The sequence below is a fragment of the Telopea speciosissima genome, chromosome 8 (assembly GCF_018873765.1).
Source record: "Telopea speciosissima isolate NSW1024214 ecotype Mountain lineage chromosome 8, Tspe_v1, whole genome shotgun sequence".
Classification (NCBI taxonomy): Eukaryota; Viridiplantae; Streptophyta; class Magnoliopsida; order Proteales; family Proteaceae; genus Telopea; species Telopea speciosissima.
The window spans coordinates 63,637,993-63,658,317 of NC_057923.1; the positions used below are offsets into that span (position 1 = coordinate 63,637,993).

At 43.1% G+C, this 20,325-nt stretch overlaps 1 protein-coding gene across 2 annotated transcripts in view; it reads left to right on the plus strand.

Moving 5' to 3' along the window:
• Window positions 1–20,325, plus strand: part of LOC122672780 — a 254,565-nt gene that overhangs the window by 200,347 nt on the left and 33,893 nt on the right. For both annotated transcript variants that reach the window (XM_043870268.1, XM_043870269.1), the window contains 6 exons: window positions 3,771–3,926; window positions 4,030–4,214; window positions 4,463–5,002; window positions 5,215–5,392; window positions 5,497–5,639; window positions 5,724–5,850. In XM_043870268.1, the coding sequence (XP_043726203.1) occupies window positions 3,771–3,926; window positions 4,030–4,214; window positions 4,463–5,002; window positions 5,215–5,392; window positions 5,497–5,639; window positions 5,724–5,850 (1,329 nt within the window). The remainder of the gene's footprint in view (window positions 1–3,770; window positions 3,927–4,029; window positions 4,215–4,462; window positions 5,003–5,214; window positions 5,393–5,496; window positions 5,640–5,723; window positions 5,851–20,325) is intronic.

Consider the following 20,325-nt stretch of genomic DNA (forward strand, 5'->3'; position numbering starts at 1 on the left):
ACCACCCACTTACACGGAAGATGTTGGTTACCATGGATGTAATTTTCGGGAATTTGAAGCCTATTTTCCTACGCATAGTCCTCTTCAAGGGTAGTCTGTTAGTGAAGAGGACTTGATTACTCCATTGGATGTGTATGTTCCTACAGTGGATGACCCATTTATAGAGCTTGAGGATGGTATAACAAAGCAAGAACCGGAGCAGCCCTTGATCCAGGGAGAATAGGAGCAACCTTTAATTCAGGGTGAGTCTGGGGAGCTTGACACCTTGAAGATTTTTTCTCGAGGAACCTGGCATAAAAAACCTACCACCACTGCTCCACCTCAATCGGTAGGGGTACAACTTTGGCCCTGTCGGCCTGAACCTGCCCTGAGCCCGAACAGGGCCTGGGCTGAGATATCTTGGTCCTGAGGGTGGGTTAGGGCTGGAAATTTCTAACCCCGAGTCAGGGCCGGTCAGTCCAGGGTTGAGGCCTTGGGTTGAGCCTAGCCCAGCCCAGCCCGACCCTATTTTAAGTTATACTATAAAATATATATTGATATAATATATATATATTATAAACTTTAAATGTCACCCAAATTTTTTTTATTTAATATATTATATATGAAGATAATAAGTGATAAAAACATTTTATTATAATGTTACTTTGGATAAAATTGATAATTTTCTCCCCGGCCCAGTCCAGCCCTTGCATCTCCCTTCCCCCTCCCCATGATTAGGGCCAATCAAGGTCAGCCCGGCCCAACCCTGAGGGTGGGTCAGGGTTGGATTTTTCAGACCCTGAGTCAGGGTCGGGTTGGGCCTGGGCCCAGCTAAAGGGACGCAGGGTTGGGCTAGGGTTTTATAAAGCCTGGCCTAACCCGACACTAACTCAGGGCCTAAAAAATCCAACCCTAATATCACATATGATGTTGACAGGGAACAGTACCAAAGACTCGTTGGTCGTTTGATGTACTTGTCCCACACTAGACCTGATATCGCATATGATGTCAGCATTGTTAGTCGTTTCTCCATGAGCCCATGATGTCTCATCTTGAAGCAGTGCATCGTATATTGAGGTATTTAAAATCTGCCCCTGGGAAAGGTATTCTTCTCTAACAATGGGAACTTGAGACTAGAAGCATTTACTAATGCTGATTGGGCTGGATCTATTGATGATCAGAGATCTACTTCTGGATATTATTCCTTCTTTGGGCTAACCTTGTCACATGGCAAAGCAAGAAACAATCTGTTGCGTCACACTCCAGTGTTGAAGCTGAATATTGTGCCATGGCACAAAGGGTTTGCGAACTCATATGGCTTAAGGGATTATTGAGTGATTTGGGAGTTGTCTCTGAAGACCCTTTGTGCCTCTACTGTGATAACAAAGCTGTCATTAGTATTGCTCACAACCAGTCCAGCATGACAGGACGAATCATATCGAGATTGATAGGCATTTCATCAAAGAAAAGCTTGACGAAGGGATCATTTGTATACATTTTGTAAGTTCTGTTAACCAGCGAGCTGATGTGTTTACCAAAGGTTTAAATTGTAAGGTTTTCATCCACTGGTCTCCAAATTGGGCATGTATGATATATTTGCACCAACTTGAGGGGGAGTGTTGTGTTGGATTGTATGGGCCAGAATATCGTGGGGGTATTCTGGACATTTTCGTCTTTCTATTATGTGTACAGCCATGTTGGCTATGTTAGTTCCAATTATGTCCTTGTATTTTTTGACTCTTTATTATAAATACATAGCTTGGGCTCTGCCTTAGACTATCGAAGCATTATTGTACTCTAATTCTGATCTGTTAACATGGTATCAGAGCAGGTTTTGAATTAGGGACCTTCCCTTCTTCCATTCTCGATTTCTTCTTCCCCTCCCCCTTTCACGCTCGACTTCTTCTTCCCTCCTTCTGTCTTGATCTCCTTTGTGCTTTATTCTCCCACTAGGGCAACACTGATGAGGTGATCACAGATCCAGTTGCTGCCCTCTATTACCTCATTCCATGCTAAGGAGTTTTTTATTGATAGGGACAAGCAACCTGCCTACGATATTTGGAGCTTCAAGTTTTTTTTGGATTGCTTCCATCTCCACTACAATGAACCAATCTCCCTCATTGAAGACCAAGAACTGCAGCAGGGTTTCTTTTCTGGATAGGTTCCTATCTCCAATCGTATTGAAGACCACCTCCTCTAATCGATTTTTTCCAACAAAACAGGGTTTTCTCAAAACCCTGACAACTATCGATCTTGGTGTTGTTGATTTCTATTGGTTCTGATTTTTTGAAGGGTGCTTCACTACTCATAAAGGCACACTCGACTACAGTTTCAGGCTCAACCCGACTCTATGAAGCTGTAGATCAGCCAATGCTATGTTGATGCCTAACATATATAAAATTGAGCCCCAGCGTATATATGTTGGACCTTTCAAAAATTGCTTTGAAGAAAATCAATTTTTCAAATCGGAAATTATATAAAAAAAAAACTAAAAACATAAAATTAAATCCAACACTGTGAAGTCGTAGATCGGTATATGATATCTAACACATAAAAAATTGAATACTAATCAAAATATATTTACCCACTTTTTGCAAAAAAAAATAATTTTTAAAAAAAAATTACTTTCAAAATTGAAATTTGCCCAAATGTGGCTCAAATCCACCAAAATTTTCGCTGAAACCTAGGATTCCATGTGTTTCGCCATTCTTTTTGTTTTGACCTATGTCGAAACTGATACATATATATATATATAGTTAAAATTTTGGCCAAAAGGTCAAAATTTTGAACCATGGTTGCATTGAGTTGAATTGATTCGTCACAAGTTGATTATATTTGTTATTAATTTAAATAGCTTGCACAAAATTGATGGATTCCATTGAACTCGATTTCATCATAAAATTTACGAAATTGATTTCTTTTTACTCATTCTTTATGACATTGTTGATTGAAATCACAGAAGTTGAATAGATTATGTCTCTGTATTTGGATTTTGGTCTTTATGTGGGTTTCCTTCAGTTAATGTATGTGTGTCTCGCTTAAGCTTCCATTTGTGGTTATCTTGTTCAAGATTTTTAAATAGTGCAACTCCATTGCAGTTCTGCACATAGTTGTCAAGGCATCGCCTAGGCGTCACTTAGGTGGCCGCCTTGGTCACCCAGATGGATATTTTGGCCACCTTGTTGGTGTCGCCTTGCAACCATGTCCCCTCCAACGCCTCGGTTCGTCTAGGCGCCAGGACAACTATGGTTTTGCAAGATTGGTACTTGTTGAAAGGAGAAGAGACCTATATCTACTTTACCTACTCATGTCCCTATCTTTTCTCTTGCTTGATTTGTTTCTTCTTAGCAGAATTTCAAGTGTTGAATCTGAATTATGTTCTAAGTGATTTTATTTGGTATTTAAAAATGTAATTTGTAGCTATCTTTTGCAAGCCTACAGTTTATAAACACCATAGAATGTTTGTTAATTGAAAACCCAAGTTTGTCCTACATCAAGTAAAACTCTCATATATATAGTCTTGATAGATTTGATTACATCGCTTGAATCTAATAGTTGTGATTCGATAAAAACCCAAGTTTGTCCTACATAAAGTAAAACTCTCATAAATATAGTGTTGATAGATTTAAATACATTGCTTGAATCTAATAGTTGTGATTCGATAATACTGTAACCCTTCCTCAAACTGTTCTTTTCTTATAGAAATGGTAAATAAGCTATGAATTGTTTTTCTTGATGTTTGCTGACCTATGCATCTATAGTCTGAATCGCCAAATTTATGTGTTTTTCAGGTTGTATGTTTCCAACCACAGACCGTATTTATCAATAAGATTGGTCGCAGTCTTGCACTGCAGCAATGTGGTACTCAACCAGTGGAACTGATCCATCCTAATGTTCCTCCAAAACAATTTCAATGGCAATCCAGTGCAAATATTGAACTGTTGAAGGTTCGCAAGTGTTGTCTTTTTTAATGGCTGGATGGTTTTTTTCTTATTCATACATGTAGTTTATCATCACTTGACTTATAAGCACCATTTGGCCTGATTTCAGTTGCGTGTGGAAGGATACAAATGGAGTACGCCATTTAGCATTGGAAGTGAGGGTGTGATGTGTGTCTCTATGAAGAATGATACCGGAAGTGACTGTATGTATGTCAGAGTTGAAGTACGAAGTGGAACAAAACGTTCACACTATGAAGTTGTTTTTCGCCCTGCATTGTTGTCAAGCCCTTACAGGTAAAACTGTAGCCACAATTTTACTATCAATGTTTTGAACTTCCTTTTTGGCTGATCATGAGAAAATGTGGAGGAAATTGAAGGAGAATGATTATTTTCAAACGCTCTCTAAGTTTTGTTTAATGAACAGTAAAGTTCAAAATCCAGTGCATGATTCACAATTGCTTCATGAATTTTTGGAACTATGCAAAGGTTCTTTTTTCTTGGGGTAGTATCTAATTATCATGCCTTACCAATCTTCTTAACAGGATTGAAAATCGTTCAATGTTTTTACCTATACGTTTTCAACAAGTAGACGGTACCAATGATTCTTGGTTGTGTCTTCTTCCTAATTCAGCAGCTTCCTTTTTTTGGGAAGATCTTGGTAGGCAACGGTTATTGGAAGTCATGGTGGATGGAGCTGACCCATCAAAATCAGAGAAGTATAATATTGACGAGGTTGCTGACCACCAACCAATCAATGTATCTGAGGGACCTATTAGCGCTTTGCATATTACTGTTCTAAAAGAAGAGAAGATAAATGTTGTTAAAATTAGTGACTGGATGCCAGAAAATGGACTGTCTGCAGTTATGCCCAGAAGATCCCCATCATTTTTGTCTCATATGCCTGATAATGATTTGCAATATCAACAATCTCATTCAGTGGCAGATTGTGAATTTCATGTCATTGTTGAGCTTGCAGAGTTGGGGTTATCCATTATTGACCATACTCCTGAGGAGATACTCTATCTTTCGGTGCAGAATCTTCATCTTTCACATTCCACTGGCTTGGGGTCTGGAATTAGTAGGTAGGTTTTTCTTTGAACACATGCAACTTGGCCTATGAAACAACCTTTCATTAGGAATGAACTCATCATCTGTGTAGCTTTCTTACCTAGGAGTAATTTCAGAGCTTCTGATGGTGTTTGTATTTATTCATTGGGTGCTTCACATGCATGGGTTCTAATGAATAATTTTTTTTTTTTCTCAATAAATATTCTCATGTCATTTCATATGACAGGTTCAAGTTAAAGATGCATGCAATCCAAGTGGATAACCAGTTGCCATTGACACCAATGCCTGTTATCTTAAGGCCACAGAAAGTTGGAGAACAAATTGATTACATCTTGAAATTGTCATTGACAGCACAATCAAATGGGTCACTAGATTTACATATCTACCCATATATTGGTTTCCATGTAAGGACTGATACTTTTTTCTCAGTTCAGATTATTCTTTTTATTGACACCTGGAAATTTGTTTTTGTAGCTTCTAATTAATTGTGATTTTTCCAATCCACCAGGGTCCTGAAAATGTTGCATTTTTGATAAACATCCATGAACCAATTATATGGCGCCTTCATGAAATGATCCAGCAAGTGAATCTCAGTAGGTTTTATGACAGTCAGACAACTGCCGTTTCAGTTGACCCAATTATAAAAATTGGGTATGACAAATGTTTTCTTGAAATTATCATAGATTTTATACATTTGTTAATTTAATTTTGAGAACCTATTTATTGAACCTACAGGGTCCTTCACATCTCTGAAATTCGTTCCAAAGTGTCAATGGCTATGTCACCAACTCAACGGCCTAAGGGTGTGCTCGGATTTTGGTTGTCCTTGATGACTGCATTGGGGAATACAGAGAATATGCCAGTAAGTCCTGTTCAGATCAATGTGCATGTTGGCCTCTATCATTAATATGGATATAAATTTTAATTTTTTTAAAAATAGCTGTTTTCCACGACTGCAAAAGGTATAACCTTCCATATGTTGTCCCCTTCCTTCACGGTGGCCAAAATGCAAAAATATCATGAAGCTCTTATCAGCACATCTGAGCTACACCAAAATAACACGAAGAAGAAAAAAACCAAAAATTGCACTAGCATTTTTCTTTTTCTTTTTTTTTTTTTTTTTTGCTTTTTTCTATAAAACAATTTACATGAGCCAAATCAAATTTGGATAGAATTCAAAATAAGATCTTATCCTTTGATAGATTTTTTTTCTTTTATAGACAGGAAAATTTTTTGTTAGATAGGTGAAGAAATTCACACTGGAAACAGCCTCTCTGCAAAAACAGGGGTAAGGCTGCGTACATCATGACCCTCCCCAGATCCCGTAGTGGCGGGAGCCTCGTGCAGTGGGTATGCCCTTTAGATGAAGAAATTCACAGTGACATCAGTATGGATTCTGAAATGCTGTTGGAAAAATCTAGTTGACACTTTTTTGTTTTTCTTTGGGTCCCTTAACACTGCAATGCCCACCGGAAGATCCTTCACCTAGCATTTTGCTCCCACTACAAGACTTGATCCCTGAATTTCAGCTGCTGTAAAACAAGTCCATCTTATTTACTGTCTTTTGTAATAGTCACAGGTCCCATCCTGTTTCCTGATTCCTTATTTGAGCTTGGAATCGGGATCTGCTGAGTGTTGGGTTTTCCAGGTTGCAATTCTCATTGGCAAGGGATAGTGAAAATTTCCAATCCCTTTGTAAATAGCGGTGAAATATAATGCTTGAGTGATCTTAACCGATCCCCAAGGCCCTCTATTTATAGAGAATTGAAATACAATTAAACAAAATACAAATAGGAATGTTACCTCAGTCCTCATCCTATTAGGAATTCCTAATACAACTAGGAATGCCAGAATAGGACTCGGCTGAGGGAAAAACAATAAAATAAAATAAAATAAGAGAATCTAATCTGACTAGTACTACTCCTAACATGACTAGGACTAATCCTAATCAGCTAGGACTAGTAGGACTAATCCTAATCAAACTAGGACTGCTTACCCCAATCGGGTAAGCAGCCTATTTCAACACTCCCCCTCAAGTTGGAGCAAAGATGTCGATCATGCCCAACTTGACTAGATTGGGATGAAACAATTTTCCAGACAATCCCTTGATGAAGATATCAGCAAGTTGATCCGCAGATGTCACAAAGGGAATACAAATCAGCCCATCTTCTAACTTCTCTTTGATGAAATGCCTATCCACCTCAACATGCTTGGTACGATCATGCTGTACAGGATTGTGTGCTATGCTGATTGCAACCTTGTTGTCGCAGTACAACATCATAGGAAGACGAATAGAAACACCAAGATCTTCTCACAAGTACCTTGTGCCATAGCTTGAAACTCAGCTTCGGCACTAGAACGAGCAACTACATTTTGCTTCTTGCTACGCCATGTGACAAGATTTCCACCTACAAAGGAGCAATACCCAAAAATAGACTTGCGATCTGCAGAACCAGCCCAATTAGCATCAGTGTATGCTTCTATCCGTAGATGACCATTCATAGACAGAAGAATTCCTTTTCCAGGAGCTGACTTCAAATAGTGCAAGATCCGAAGAACAGCCTCCATATGGGAAGAGTAAGGATCATGCATAAACTGGCTCACAGTACTCACGGCGACAGCAATGTCAGGACGAGTGTGTGAGAGATAAATCAGCTTCCCTACAAGTCTTTGGTACCGGCCTTTGTCAACAGGCTCACCCTCTTTCTCCTTGAGTCGAACAGTAGGGTCCATAGGAGTATCTGAAGGATGGCAGCCTAACAACCCAGTTTCAGCCAATAAGTCTAGGACATACTTCCTCTGGGAGAGAAAAATACCTTTAGAAGATCTGGCCACTTCAATCCCAAGAAAGTATCGTAGCTTTCCTAGATCTTTAATCTCAAATTTTTGTCCAAGGAAGGTCTTCAACCGTTTGATCTCATCACCATCATTGCCGGTAACCACTATATCATTAACGTAGACTATAAGAACAGTGAGTTTTTCACCAGCCCTCTTTAGAAAGAGTGTGTGATCAGCATTACTCTGCTTATAGCCCACAGAAATCATGGCCTTATGGAACCGGCCAAACCATGCTCGAGGTGACTGCTTCAGCCCATAAAGTGCACGCTTCAGCCTACACACTTTTCCTTGATTTTTGTCACAAGAGAGCCCTGGTGGAATGTTCGTATATACCTCCTCATCCAGTGTTCCATTTAGGAAGGCATTTTTTACATCTAGTTGCTGCAAATCCTAGCCAAGGTTGACTGCACAAGATAATAACACACGAACAGTATTTAACTTTGCAACAGGTGCAAACGTTTCCTAGTAATCAATGCCATGTGTCTGAGTGAACCCCTTGGCCACAAGTCGTGCCTTATACCTATCCACAGTGCCATCCACCTTCTGTTTCACCACAAACACCCATTTACATCCAACGGTTTTCTTCCCAGGTGGAAGAACCACAAGCTCCCATGTGTTATTTTTCTCTAAGGCTTCCATTTCTTCCATCATAGTTGCGTTCCACTTTCCGTCTGATAGAGCTTCCTGCCAATTGTTAGGAATACGAACAAAAGAAAGAGAGGAAACAAAAGCACGAAAGGATGGGGAAAGGGAGTCATAAGAAACAACATGAGATATGGGATGCTAAGTGCAAGTCTTGATCCCTTTGCTAAGAGCAATTTGTAACTCAGGAGAAGGAACATTACCAAGTGGAGAGGCAGGTTCTGGATCCAGGTTCGGCAATTGGATGGGTACTGGAACAATAGTTGATTGAACCTGCTTATGTTTCCTTGCATAGGTCTTCATGTTACTAGCATCAATCCTCCTCTGAAATTCACTAATAGTCCTTTGGATAGGAGTCTGGACAAGGGTAGATTGCTCCCCCTGAATAGAAATAGTCTCCCCCTGTATAGGAACCTCTCCCCCTAACTCAGGGGAAGTATTAGGGGTAAGCCGAACAGGTTCAGACTCATGGTAAACAGACTGAAGTGGAGGTGGAGAGTCAATAGTCAGCACATCTTCACTAACACTCTCCCCCTGAAGAGGTGGGGACATATAATATGGGACGCTTTCATGAAAAACAACATCCATGCTGACAAAAGTCGTGCAGGATGGAGGGTAATAACATCTGTACCCCTTCTGAGTAGCAGAGTATCCCAAGAAAATGCAGCGGAGACTACGTGGGTCAAGTTTACCAGGGAACCTTGTATCCCTGGCATAACAAACGCAACCAAACACCTTAGGTGGAACTATAAAGGAAGAAGAGCCACATAATAGCTCAATAGGGGCTTTGGAAAGAAGAACACGACTGGGCAGCCTATTAATTAAATAGGCTACAGTAAGGACAGCATCCCCCCAATAAAGAGAAGGGACACTGCGAGCAAACATAAGAGCTCTAGCCACCTCCAAGAGGTGGCGGTTTTTCCTCTCAGCCACACCATTTTGGGTTGGAGTGTCGACACAGTTGGTCTGATGGAGAATTCCATGGGCAGCAAGGTATTTTTGGAACTGTCCTTCCATATACTCTTTCCCATTGTCACTCCTCAAAGTTTGAAGAGTGGCATTAAACTGGGTTTTAACCAACTGATGAAAGTGCTGAAAACATGAAAAAACTTCATTTTTTGTGTGCATAAGATATACCCAAGTGAACCTAGAATAGCAGTCAATAAAAGTGACATACCACCGATGTCCAGACAAGGAAGCTTTCCACTAGGACCCCACACATCAGTATGAACAACATGAAATAAGGAAGAAGATCTATTATTAGAAATAGGATAAGTGGAACATGTCTGTTTAGCCAAGACACAAGGCTCACAAAAAAAGTCTTCCTTATTACAATCTTTAACTAATGCTGGAAATAAATTGGATAAAGTACCTAATGGGGGATGGCCTAGCCTAGAGTGCCATTTATGTAATTCAGAAGAGAAAGATGCCGATGGTAAAGTCGGTGTAGGTGTAGGATCGCCATCAAGCAGGTACAATCCGTCATGCACTCTACCCGATCCAATCGTCTTCTCCGAGTCCAGTTCCTGAAAAAACAGTGAGTGGGAAAAAAAGTCACTTTATAATTCAGGGATTTAGTGATACTGCTAATGGAAAGAAGGTTAGTTGTAAATTTGGGAATATGCAACACAGATGACAGGGTAAGAGAAGGAGAACAACCAATGGAACCTTTCCCTGATATGGAGGAGAGGGACCCATCAGCAATTTTGACTTTATCCTTACCAGAAGCAGGAGAATATGTATTAAAAAGGCTGGAAGAACCTGTCATGTGATCAGTAGCACCAGAGTCTATGATCCATGGAGTGGAAACTACTGATGCACAATGACCAGCAAAGGAAATACCTGTATGGGCAAAGAAAGAACCTGAATTGGCAGCAGATGTAGTAGAGGCAGCGGATGTGTTCAACATACGACGTAGAGCCTGGAGTTCTTCTTAGGAGAAACCGATGTCAGCAGTGGGAGTTGGAGCTACACTTTCAGTGTGCTTGGCTTTGTTTTTAGACTTAGCACGACCACGTTTGGCCTCAAAATCAGCTGGCTTCCCATGTAATTTCCAACATTGAGCCTTCGTGGGATATGGTTTATGACAATGCTCACACTTCACAGGCTCTTTGGTGGTAGTAGTAGCAATACTGTCAGAAGAAGTGGAGCCAGCAGTCTGTAAGGCTGATCTCTCAACTTTGGGAGTAAGCATTATGACAGCCCTTTGTGTCTCTTCACTGTGAACATAAGAAAAGGTCTCCTCTAAAGTGGGGAAAGGAACCCGACCAAGGACTTGCACCCGAATAGGGTCATAATCATCATTGAGTCCAGCTAGGAAATCATAGACCCGAAACTGATCAACATAAGAATAATAGGCAGTAATATCAGTAGTAGTAGGTTGAAACCTAGCATAATGATCCAATTGCTGCCATAAACACTTGAGGGCAGCATAGTATTTAGTAACAGACATCTCCTTCTGAGTAGTGGTTTGGAGTGTCTTCCTGATTTCATAAACCTGAGCACCTCTTCCTGATCGACCATAAGTTCCCTTGACAGCAGTCCATATCTGAGTAGTAATGTCAAGGAGGAGATATTGACTGGATAGATCAGTGGTCATAGAATTTAAAATAAATGACATCACCATAGCATCGTTCGCAGCCCATTTAGTACGGGCAGCACCTTCTTCACTGGTTGTTTGGTGGTGCCGAGAAGATGGCCAATGAATCCCCTACCAGCCACATCAGGATAGTGATCTGGCCCCATTAAATAATTCGTACCATCAAGCTTGATGGCAGCACCATAGGGAAGGAAGTCATTCCTAGTCGACCATCCCCTCCGAAGTAGCAGAGTTGTGTCGAATCACCCATAGTTCAGCCAGGAAAAAATCGATCCACAAATTTGAAAAAAAGGTCTTAAAAATTGAATCAAATCTGAAATATGGGTTTTGAAGTTGCAGCAATTTCAGCCGAGAATAGGCTAAAAAACTGATCGAGTGCTCCTCTAGTAGTGGGGAAGAAGTCCTCCAAAAATTAGCTCCTTCGGATGAGCTAATAAGAAACCCTAAATTTATCAAAATTTAGGGCAAAAAACAAAAATACAGAAGTATCGCAGGTTTGGAATCTGAATTTAATCCACGGCTGCAGTCTTCTATAAAGGAATGGTGTGGACCAATAATGGCAAGAACTAGTCTCCAAAGAACCAGAAGTCAAACTGTAGTTTAAGAAGTAGCTTGATCTCTAAAGATGGAGGGAATCTGCCGGCAGAATTAGATCACACCAGTGTCGTCAATCTTCAGTGAGGTGTCATTGAGGGCAGCAGCTATATCTTCATTGGATTCACCTCAAAGTTGCTGCCCTAAGTGAGATAGAGAGTCCGAGAGTGGTGGAGAAGAAGAGAGCTAGTAACCGAGGCTGTTAGAGAAGGAGAGAACCAAGAGCTTCGAGAGTTGGAGAAGAAAGAACCAGAAATTCGAGAGGGCTGCTTCTTCAGATCAGAAGTGGCTCGATACCATGTAAACAGCAGTGAAATATAATGCTTGAGTGATCTTAACCGATCCCCAAGGCCCTCTATTTATAGAGAATTGAAATACAATTAAACAAAATACAAATAGGAATGTTAGATCAGTCCTAATCCTATTAGGAATTCCTAATACAACTAGGAATGCCGAATAGGACTCAGCGAGGAAAAACAATAAAATAAAATAAAAAAGAGAATCTAATCGACTAGTACTACTCCTAACATGACTAGGACTAATCCTAATCAGCTAGGACTAGTAGGACTAATCCTAATCAAACTAGGACTGCTTACCCCAATCGGGTAAACAGCCTATTTCAACACCCTTTTTTTACCACGGGTTCCTTTCTGAGAGCCCCTCTGCAACCCTCTCCTACCTGAGAGTCCCATACGGTGGGTGCCCGCCTCCATGGCTGGCCCCCGGTTTGGTGCCGCCACTAACCAAGCTTCCCCCTCCCATCCTATCCCCTCCTCTCCCTGAAACTTCCACCCCTTCCCCTTCTTCCCAAGAGGGTGTGACTTGGAGCTCTCTTTAGCCAAGCACCTTCACCTTCCAGAGCGCGTCTCCCCCTCCGCTTTGTCCCACTCACTTGGGTCCTCCAGAACTGCTCTCTGCCCAGGATAGTCTCCTTGCCCGTGAGGCTTCCAAATGGCAAAATGCTCTGGTAGGCCACTTCATTGGCCGCCGACCGCCATTCAACAGAGTCAAGCTTTTTCTCACGAAGCAATGGAAAATCAAAGGGATTTTTTGGACACATACCTGATAGACAAGGGGTTCATCATCTTCAAGTTCTCTGACGAAGACAACATGATTCAAGCTCTAGAGGGAGGGCCTTGGCAAGTGGGTAGGAAACCACTTTTCCTCCGCCATTGGGATTGGTACCTCCAGCTGCAATGGGTGGAACTTAGTAGCATTCTCCTGTGGATCACCTTCCTAGGTCTACCTCTCCACTTCTGGTGTGAAGAGGGTCTTAGCACTGTGGGCTCGGTTCTTAGGAAGCCCCTCTATTCTGATGGAAGAACAAAAGGGCAAGATCACCTGGCCTTTGCTCGAATCTATGTAGAGGACTAGAGGTCTCGCCTGATGAAACTCCTCCTTCTTCCTTCTTGGTGACTAATGATGAAGGGCTTTCGTTTAATCAACCCATTTGCTAAGAGGAGCTTCCTCCCCAGTGCATAATCTGCAAGGTCTTTGACCATGATACAATCAAATACACCCCTAAGTCTGCTGCTGTTGAGGACTTCCCTACTCCCTCTGGAGATGATACCATAGTTGAGAACCTTTCTGCAAGAGCTCCTCATTCTTCAGGTGATGCTGCTACCACTTTTAAAGCTTCCCTACGTGGTGCTGTCCCTAATCCTTCAGTTTCTTCTTCTTCTCCAACTCTGCATATTCCCACCATATACCCTCCTCCACATCAATCCCTTTCTCACCCTAACTCCCCCCCTCTTCCTTCCAACTACCGCAGTTCCTACAGAGGTCGTCGTCGTTCTCGCCAATGATTTCGCTGCCATCACAGCCCTCTATCCAGTTCTCGAAGAGGCCACACCGCCATCGCCTCCCCTCCCCCTCCTTCCACTGGTCCATAGCCCTCCTAGGACCATTGGTCCATCACCCCAACCCTGCCACTCTCCTGAACCTGTCGCAACATGCCTTGGCCTTCCTTCTGAAACCTTATGCCTCCCTACAACAAGGACCAGCAATAACATCTGGTTCTCCTACTTGCATTCTACGGATGTAGATATACCCGCCGCTGCCTCTGTGGAGATCCATTTTGCTGTCCCCGAGGTGATGGCAGCTCCTCTCCTCTACAACTCTCCAGACTAACCCTCGAGTCGTCACTTTCTCCAGGAAGTTTTGCATCCTCCTATGCATGTTGGTACTCATTTGTCTGATTCTCCATCGACTCTGCACTCTGCTGCAACTCTGCATCCTTTAACGGCTCCAGCGTCTTTGCCCTTGATGGTTTCTTCGCCAGTCGACATCGCCTCTGTGCCCCAGACTGCTTCCATAGGTACCGGTTTTGGCCAAAATTCATCCGGGAATATGGTTAGTAAATTTTTTTTCTCTTCTTCCTCTTTCTTGATCTCGCCATAGCCTAAACACCGCCAACCTTCCGCCACCACCACCACTCTTCCGCCAGCCTTCCGCCACCACCACCATCCTCCGTCAGCGCCTTCCAGCCTCCCGCCGACCTCCGCCAGCCTGTACAGGTTTCCGCCAGGCCTCCACCAGCCCCGACAGGCCTCTCAGCCTCTCTTTCCTTCTCGCAGGAGGTCTCTCCACCCTTGCTGCCTTCTTTTTTAGCCCTTGGTGGTGAATTGACTCCTACCAAGGGCCCTTTTCCCCTCTCTATGATCTGATTTTTATTGGGGATTTTTTTTCTACGATTTTTGTTATCCAGCCACCATGTCTGATGTTTCGGAGATCACGTCTGCTTCCTTTGGTTCTGATGGTTTGTCGCAACAGGACTTTGTTCCATTTCCGGTGAACCCTATCAAGTTAAATAGCAACAACTATCTCTTATGGTCTCGTTCTTGCTTGTTCACTATTGGTTCCCGTGGTCTTTCTAGCTACATCACGGGCACTATTGTCAAGCCTACGGAGGCTGGTCATGCATATGATCGATGGATGAATTTTAATTTCTTGGTCATGTTCTATCTTGTTAATTCCATGGAACAAGACCTTGCCGAGCGTTACCTTCTCCTTGATACGGCTGCCAAAATATGGAAGACGCCAAGGACACGTATTCTCAGGTTGGGAATGCCGCCCAGTGCTATAAACTCCGTCACAGAATCCACTCTACCAAGCAGTTGGAGCTGTCCCTTTTATCAGTATTATAATACCATGTGCACCTACTTTTGGCAAGGATAAAGGCAAAATAGTTTATGGATCCCTCTCATCTATTTCCGGGAAAGGATCCATTAGTTGTTTCCCTTCTCTTACCTTGTCTTCTGTGTTGCATATTCCCAATTTCACTACTAACCTTCTCTCCATTAGTAGTATTACCAAAAATTTGAATTATAAAGTGACATTTTTTCCTACTCATTGTGTCTTTCAGGAACTGGACTCGGGGAAGACGATTGGAGCGGGTAAAGTGCATGGTGGATTGTACCTGCTTGATGGTGAACCTCTTGCTACGCAACCATTACCTTCTCAGTTCTGTCAACCTGCATCTTTCTCCTCCGAATTACACCAATGGCATTCTAGACTAGGACACCCCCCCTTAGGAACTTTATCACATTCATTTCCAGCATTAGTTAAAAGTTGTAATAAGGAAGGTTTTTTTTGTGAGCCTTGTGTCTTGGCCAAACAGACACGTTCAAACTATCCTATTTCTAATAAAAGGTCTTCTTCCTTCTTTCATTTGGTTCATACTGATGTGTGCACTCCTAGTAGAAAAGCTTCTATTTCTGGTCATCGGTGGTATGTCACTTTCATAGACTGTTATTCCCGATTCACTTGGGTCTACCTGATGCACACAAAAAATGAAGTTTTTTCATGTTTTCAGCTTGTTCACAAGATGGTTCAGACCCAATTTAATGCCACTCTTTAAGTCCTGAGAAGTGACAATGGGACAGAGTATACGGAAGGTCAATTCAGCCCAGAATGGTGTGGCTGAGAGGAAGAATCACCATCTCTTGGAGGTAGCAAGAGCACTAATGTTTGCTCGACATGTCCCGTCCTTTTATTAGGAAGACGTTGTCCTGACTGTTGCTTATTTACTTGGATCTTCTTCTTTTGTTGTTACACCTAGGGTGTTTGGTATGCTAGGGATGCTAGGTCCCCTGGTAAACTTGAGCCTTGTAGTCTCCACTACATTTTCTTAAGGTACTATGCTACCCAAAAGGGGTACAAGTGCTATTATCCTCCTGCCCAACGTACTATGGTAAGTATGGATGTTGTCTTTCATGAGAGTGTCTCATATTATTTGTCTCCACCTCTTCAGGGGGAGAGTGTTAGTGAAGATGTGCTGACCATAGAACCTCCCCTGCAGTATGTTCATAATGGGTCTGTTCTTGTTCCTCCTGTTCATCCTACTCCTAATCCTCCCTCTACCTCAAGGGGAGAGGTTCCTATACAGGGGAGACCATCACAGACACTGTTGTTGACATTCCTATTCAGGGGGAGAAAACTCCAGTCCAGAAGACCATTAGTGAATTTCAGAGGAGGATTAATGAATCTAATGTGCAGACCTATATGAGGAAACATAAGCAGCTTCAATCCACTGCAGCACCAGTATCCATCCAATTGTCGAACCTGTCTCCAGAACTTGCTTCTCACCAGTACGCAAAGGTGTCAAGGCTTGCACTCAGCACCCTATATCCAATGTTGTTTCTTATGACTCCCTTTCTCCATCTTTTCGTACCTTTGTTTCTTCTCTTTCTTCTGTTCGTATTCCTAACAACTGGCAGGAAGCTCTATCAGATGGAAAATGGAAAGCAGCAATAATGGAAGAAATGGAAGCCTTGAAAAAGAACGACACTTGGGAGCTTATAGTTCTTCCACCAGGAAAAAGGACTGTTGGATGGATGCAAGTGGGTGTTTGTAGTGATACAGAAGGTGGATGGCATTGTGGATAGATATAAGGCACGTCTCGTGGCAAAAGGGTTTACTCAGACATATGGGATTGACTATCAGGAGACCTTTGCCCCTGTTGCAAAGTTGAATACTATCCGAGTTTTACTATCTTGTGTAGTCAATCATGGATGGGATTTACAGCAGCTGGATGTGAAGAATGCCTTTCTCAATGGAGAACTTGATGAAGATGTGTATATGGATGTTCCTCCAGGGTTCTCTTGTGACAAAAACCAAGGCAAAGTGTGTAAATTGAAGCGTGCACTTTATGGGCTGAAGCAGTCACCTAGAGCTTAGTTTGGCCAGTTTCACAAGGCCATGATTTCTGTGGGCTACAAGCAAAGTAATGCTGATCACACTCTTTTTATAAAAGGGTTGGCGAGAAAGTCATTGTTTTTATAGTCTACGTTGATGATAGTATGGTCACTGGCAATGATGGTGATGAGATCAGCCGTTTGAAGACTTTTCTTGGACAGGAGTTTGAAATTAAAGATCTAGGAAAACTAAGGTACTTTTTGAGGATTAAAGTTGCCAGATCCTCTAAAGGCATTTTTCTCTCCCAAAGGAAGTATGTCCTAGATTTATTGGCTGAAACTGGTTTGCTAGGATGTCATCCTTTAGATACTCCTATGGATTCTAATGTTCGTCTTAGAGAGAAGGAGGATATGGACCGCGCCAGCACACCCGTTAAAATCGGTCTAACAGGGGAAGGTATAGGATCACATATAAGCACAGAGGGCAGACACCACGGAGCGATGTGGGACTAAACTCGTTACGCACGAGATAGCCGCAATGACATCACCCCGGGCCGCCCTGGCTCTGATACCAGATATAGACCGCGCCAGCACACCCGTTAAAACCGGTCTAACAGGGGAAGGTATAGGATCACATATAAGCACAGAGGGTAGACACCACGGAGCGATGTGGGACTAAACTCGTTATGCACGAGATAGCTGCGATCTGTTAATAAAGGTCGGTAGCAAAGACTAGTGGGGAAGTTGATTTATCTCACACACTCGTCCTGACATTGTTGTTGCAGTGAGTACTGTGAGTCAGTTCATGCATGATCCCTACTCTTCCCACATGGAGGTTGTTCTTCGCATTCTTTACTACTTGAAGTCAGCTCCAAGGAAAGGCATTCTCCTGTCTCCTCATGGTCACCTATGGATAGAGGCATACACTGATGCGGATCAGGCTGGTTCTTCGAATTGGAAGTCTATCTCTGGGTATTGTTCTTTTGTAGGTGGCAACCTTGTCACTTGGCGTACCAAGAAGCAAAATGTAGTGGCTCGTTCTAGTACTGAAGCAGAGTTTCGTGCTATGGCATAAGGCATTTGTAAGTTGCTCTGGCTAAAAGATTTGCTACAAGACCTTAGTGTTCCTGTCCGTCTCCCTATGATGTTGTACTGTGGCAGCAAGGCTACAATCAGCATTGCACATAATCCGGTACAGCATGATCGTACCAAGTATGTTGAAGTGAATAGGCATTTCACCAAGGAAAAACTGGAGGAAGGGCTGATTTGTGTCCCTTATGTGAAGTCTACTGATCAGCTTGCTGATATATTCACCAAGGGACTGCCCGGAAAAATGTTTCATCCTAGTTTAGTCAAGTTGGGCATGTTTGATGTTTTTGCTCCAACTTGAGGGGGAGTGTTGAATAATGTACACCAGAATGGGGTATTCTGGTCTTTTGGGAGTTATTTTTTGTTAGTAGATGAGAGAAGAGAATGAGGGCTGAAATGCTTGAGTGAGTTATGTATCTCCTCACTATAAAATTATTGCCAAGCTTGGTGTCACCAGATTGGCAGGGGTGCTTCCCTCCTTGGTTGCAGAAGAGCAGGGTGCCTTTGTACAGGGCAAGTGCATGTATGACAACATCTCCATTGCTCAAGAGGTTACCCAGGACTTAAACAGGAAGGCCAGGGGTGGAAACGTGATCCTCAAGCTGGATATGGCGAAGGCGTATGACCTATTGGAGTTCCTCTATCGGGTTCTTATGAGGTTCGGGTTTGCTAAGGCCTAGATCAACTTAATCAGGAAAACGGTAGAGAACTGTTGGTTCTCTATAGTTATGGGGGGCAGGGCCTCGGGTTTTTTCAAGCCCTCCAGGGGTCTGAGACAAGGGGACCCATTATCGCCTATCCTGTTCATTCTAGCAGAGGAAGTTCTCAGCCGGGGTCTAAAAAACCTATTCACAGAGGGGCGCACGACGTATTTCTTGCTCCCCAAGGGGTGCCCTGGTGTTTCCCACTGCTTGTTTGCGGACGACTCCATCATTTTCACTAGGGGCTTGAAGAGCTCTCTAAAACTGGTGATGGGGTTTATCAGTAGTTATGAAGACTTCTCGGGACAGCTGGTGAACAAGCAGAAGAGCTGTTTTGTGCTTGGCAACAAGGTCTCTGCAGCCAAGGCTCGAATGGTGGGAATGGTTATTGGGTTTGCTAGGAAAAGGCTGCCGATATCTTACCTGTGAGCCCGCTCTATTCTAAAAGACTGAAAATTGATTTTTTTTTTATGATCGGCTTGGGAAGATAAGAAACAAAGTGGCAAGTTGGAAGGGAAGGTTGATGTCTGTTGGGGGACGTGTGACGCTTTTGAAACATGTGCTTACCTCCATGCCCATCCATATCCTAGCCACGTTGGAGCCACCTAAGGCTGTCCTTAAGAGGATTTATGGCATTTTTACGGATTTCCTCTGGGGGTGTTCTGAGTGGGGAAAACGCCGACACTGGGTTGGGTGGTAGAAGGTTTGCAGACCTGTTGAGGAAGGAGGGCTGGGGATCAGGGTCCTGGAGGATTTTGGCCTCACCCTAAGGCTCAAGGGGCTTTGGAGGATTCTATCTGACCAATCTCTGTGGAGTGTTTTCTTTAGGACCAAGTTTTTCAAGAACTCTCACACTGCCTTAGCCGGGTCGTGTGGGTCTATCTCAAAGTCGTGAAGGAGTGCTCTAGAGCACAAGGACTCCTTGTTGGCGAAGTCGAGATGGTTGATTGGCTTCGGAAATATCTCTTTCTTGCTTGACAACTGGGTAGGGGATGGCCCATGGATTGATACTATGGACAATGCTCTTTCTGTTGACACTGGCTTGCGGATCAGGGATGCAATGGATGAGGACTGAGTTTGGAAGCAGGGGTTGCTGGACAAGATTGACTCCACCGCGGTTCAGCAGATTATTGTGAATGGGGCCTTTGCAGTCTCTTGTAAAGAAGATGTGTTGGTGTGGGCCAACTCCAGCGATGGCCAGTTCACTACCAAGGCAGCCTGGAATGAGGTTACCTATGCTAAATGGATTTGGAGCCTATCGCTGCCAACAAAGATGGGATTCTTTACCTGGCAGCTCCTGAATGGGCAGATCTCGACGGATGCGTCCTTAATGTCTGTTGGTGTTCCCCTGGCCTCCAGATGTGACTATTGTGGAAGCCCAAGGACTGAGACCACGAATCATTGCCTGCTGTAGGGTGGCACCGCAACAAAGGCTTGGGGGTTTTTCTCTCGCATCTTCGATGTTGTTGCTCCTCCGCATCAGGATGTCAGGAGCCATATCCTCCTTTAGCATGGCTCGGCGAGTAGTAGCAGCCGTAGTGCTTACATTACTGGGCTTTTGCCCTCATTGATTGTGTGGGAGCTTTGGAAGGAAAGGAATAACAGGAAACATGGAGAACGTCGACGCTCTGCGGGCTCTATTATTGATTGCATCAGGACTTGGATCAAAGGCCTCCCCTACCCGCCCAAGTGTCGATCCTACTCCAAAGATTGTTTAATTTTGCAGTGCTTTGGCTTAA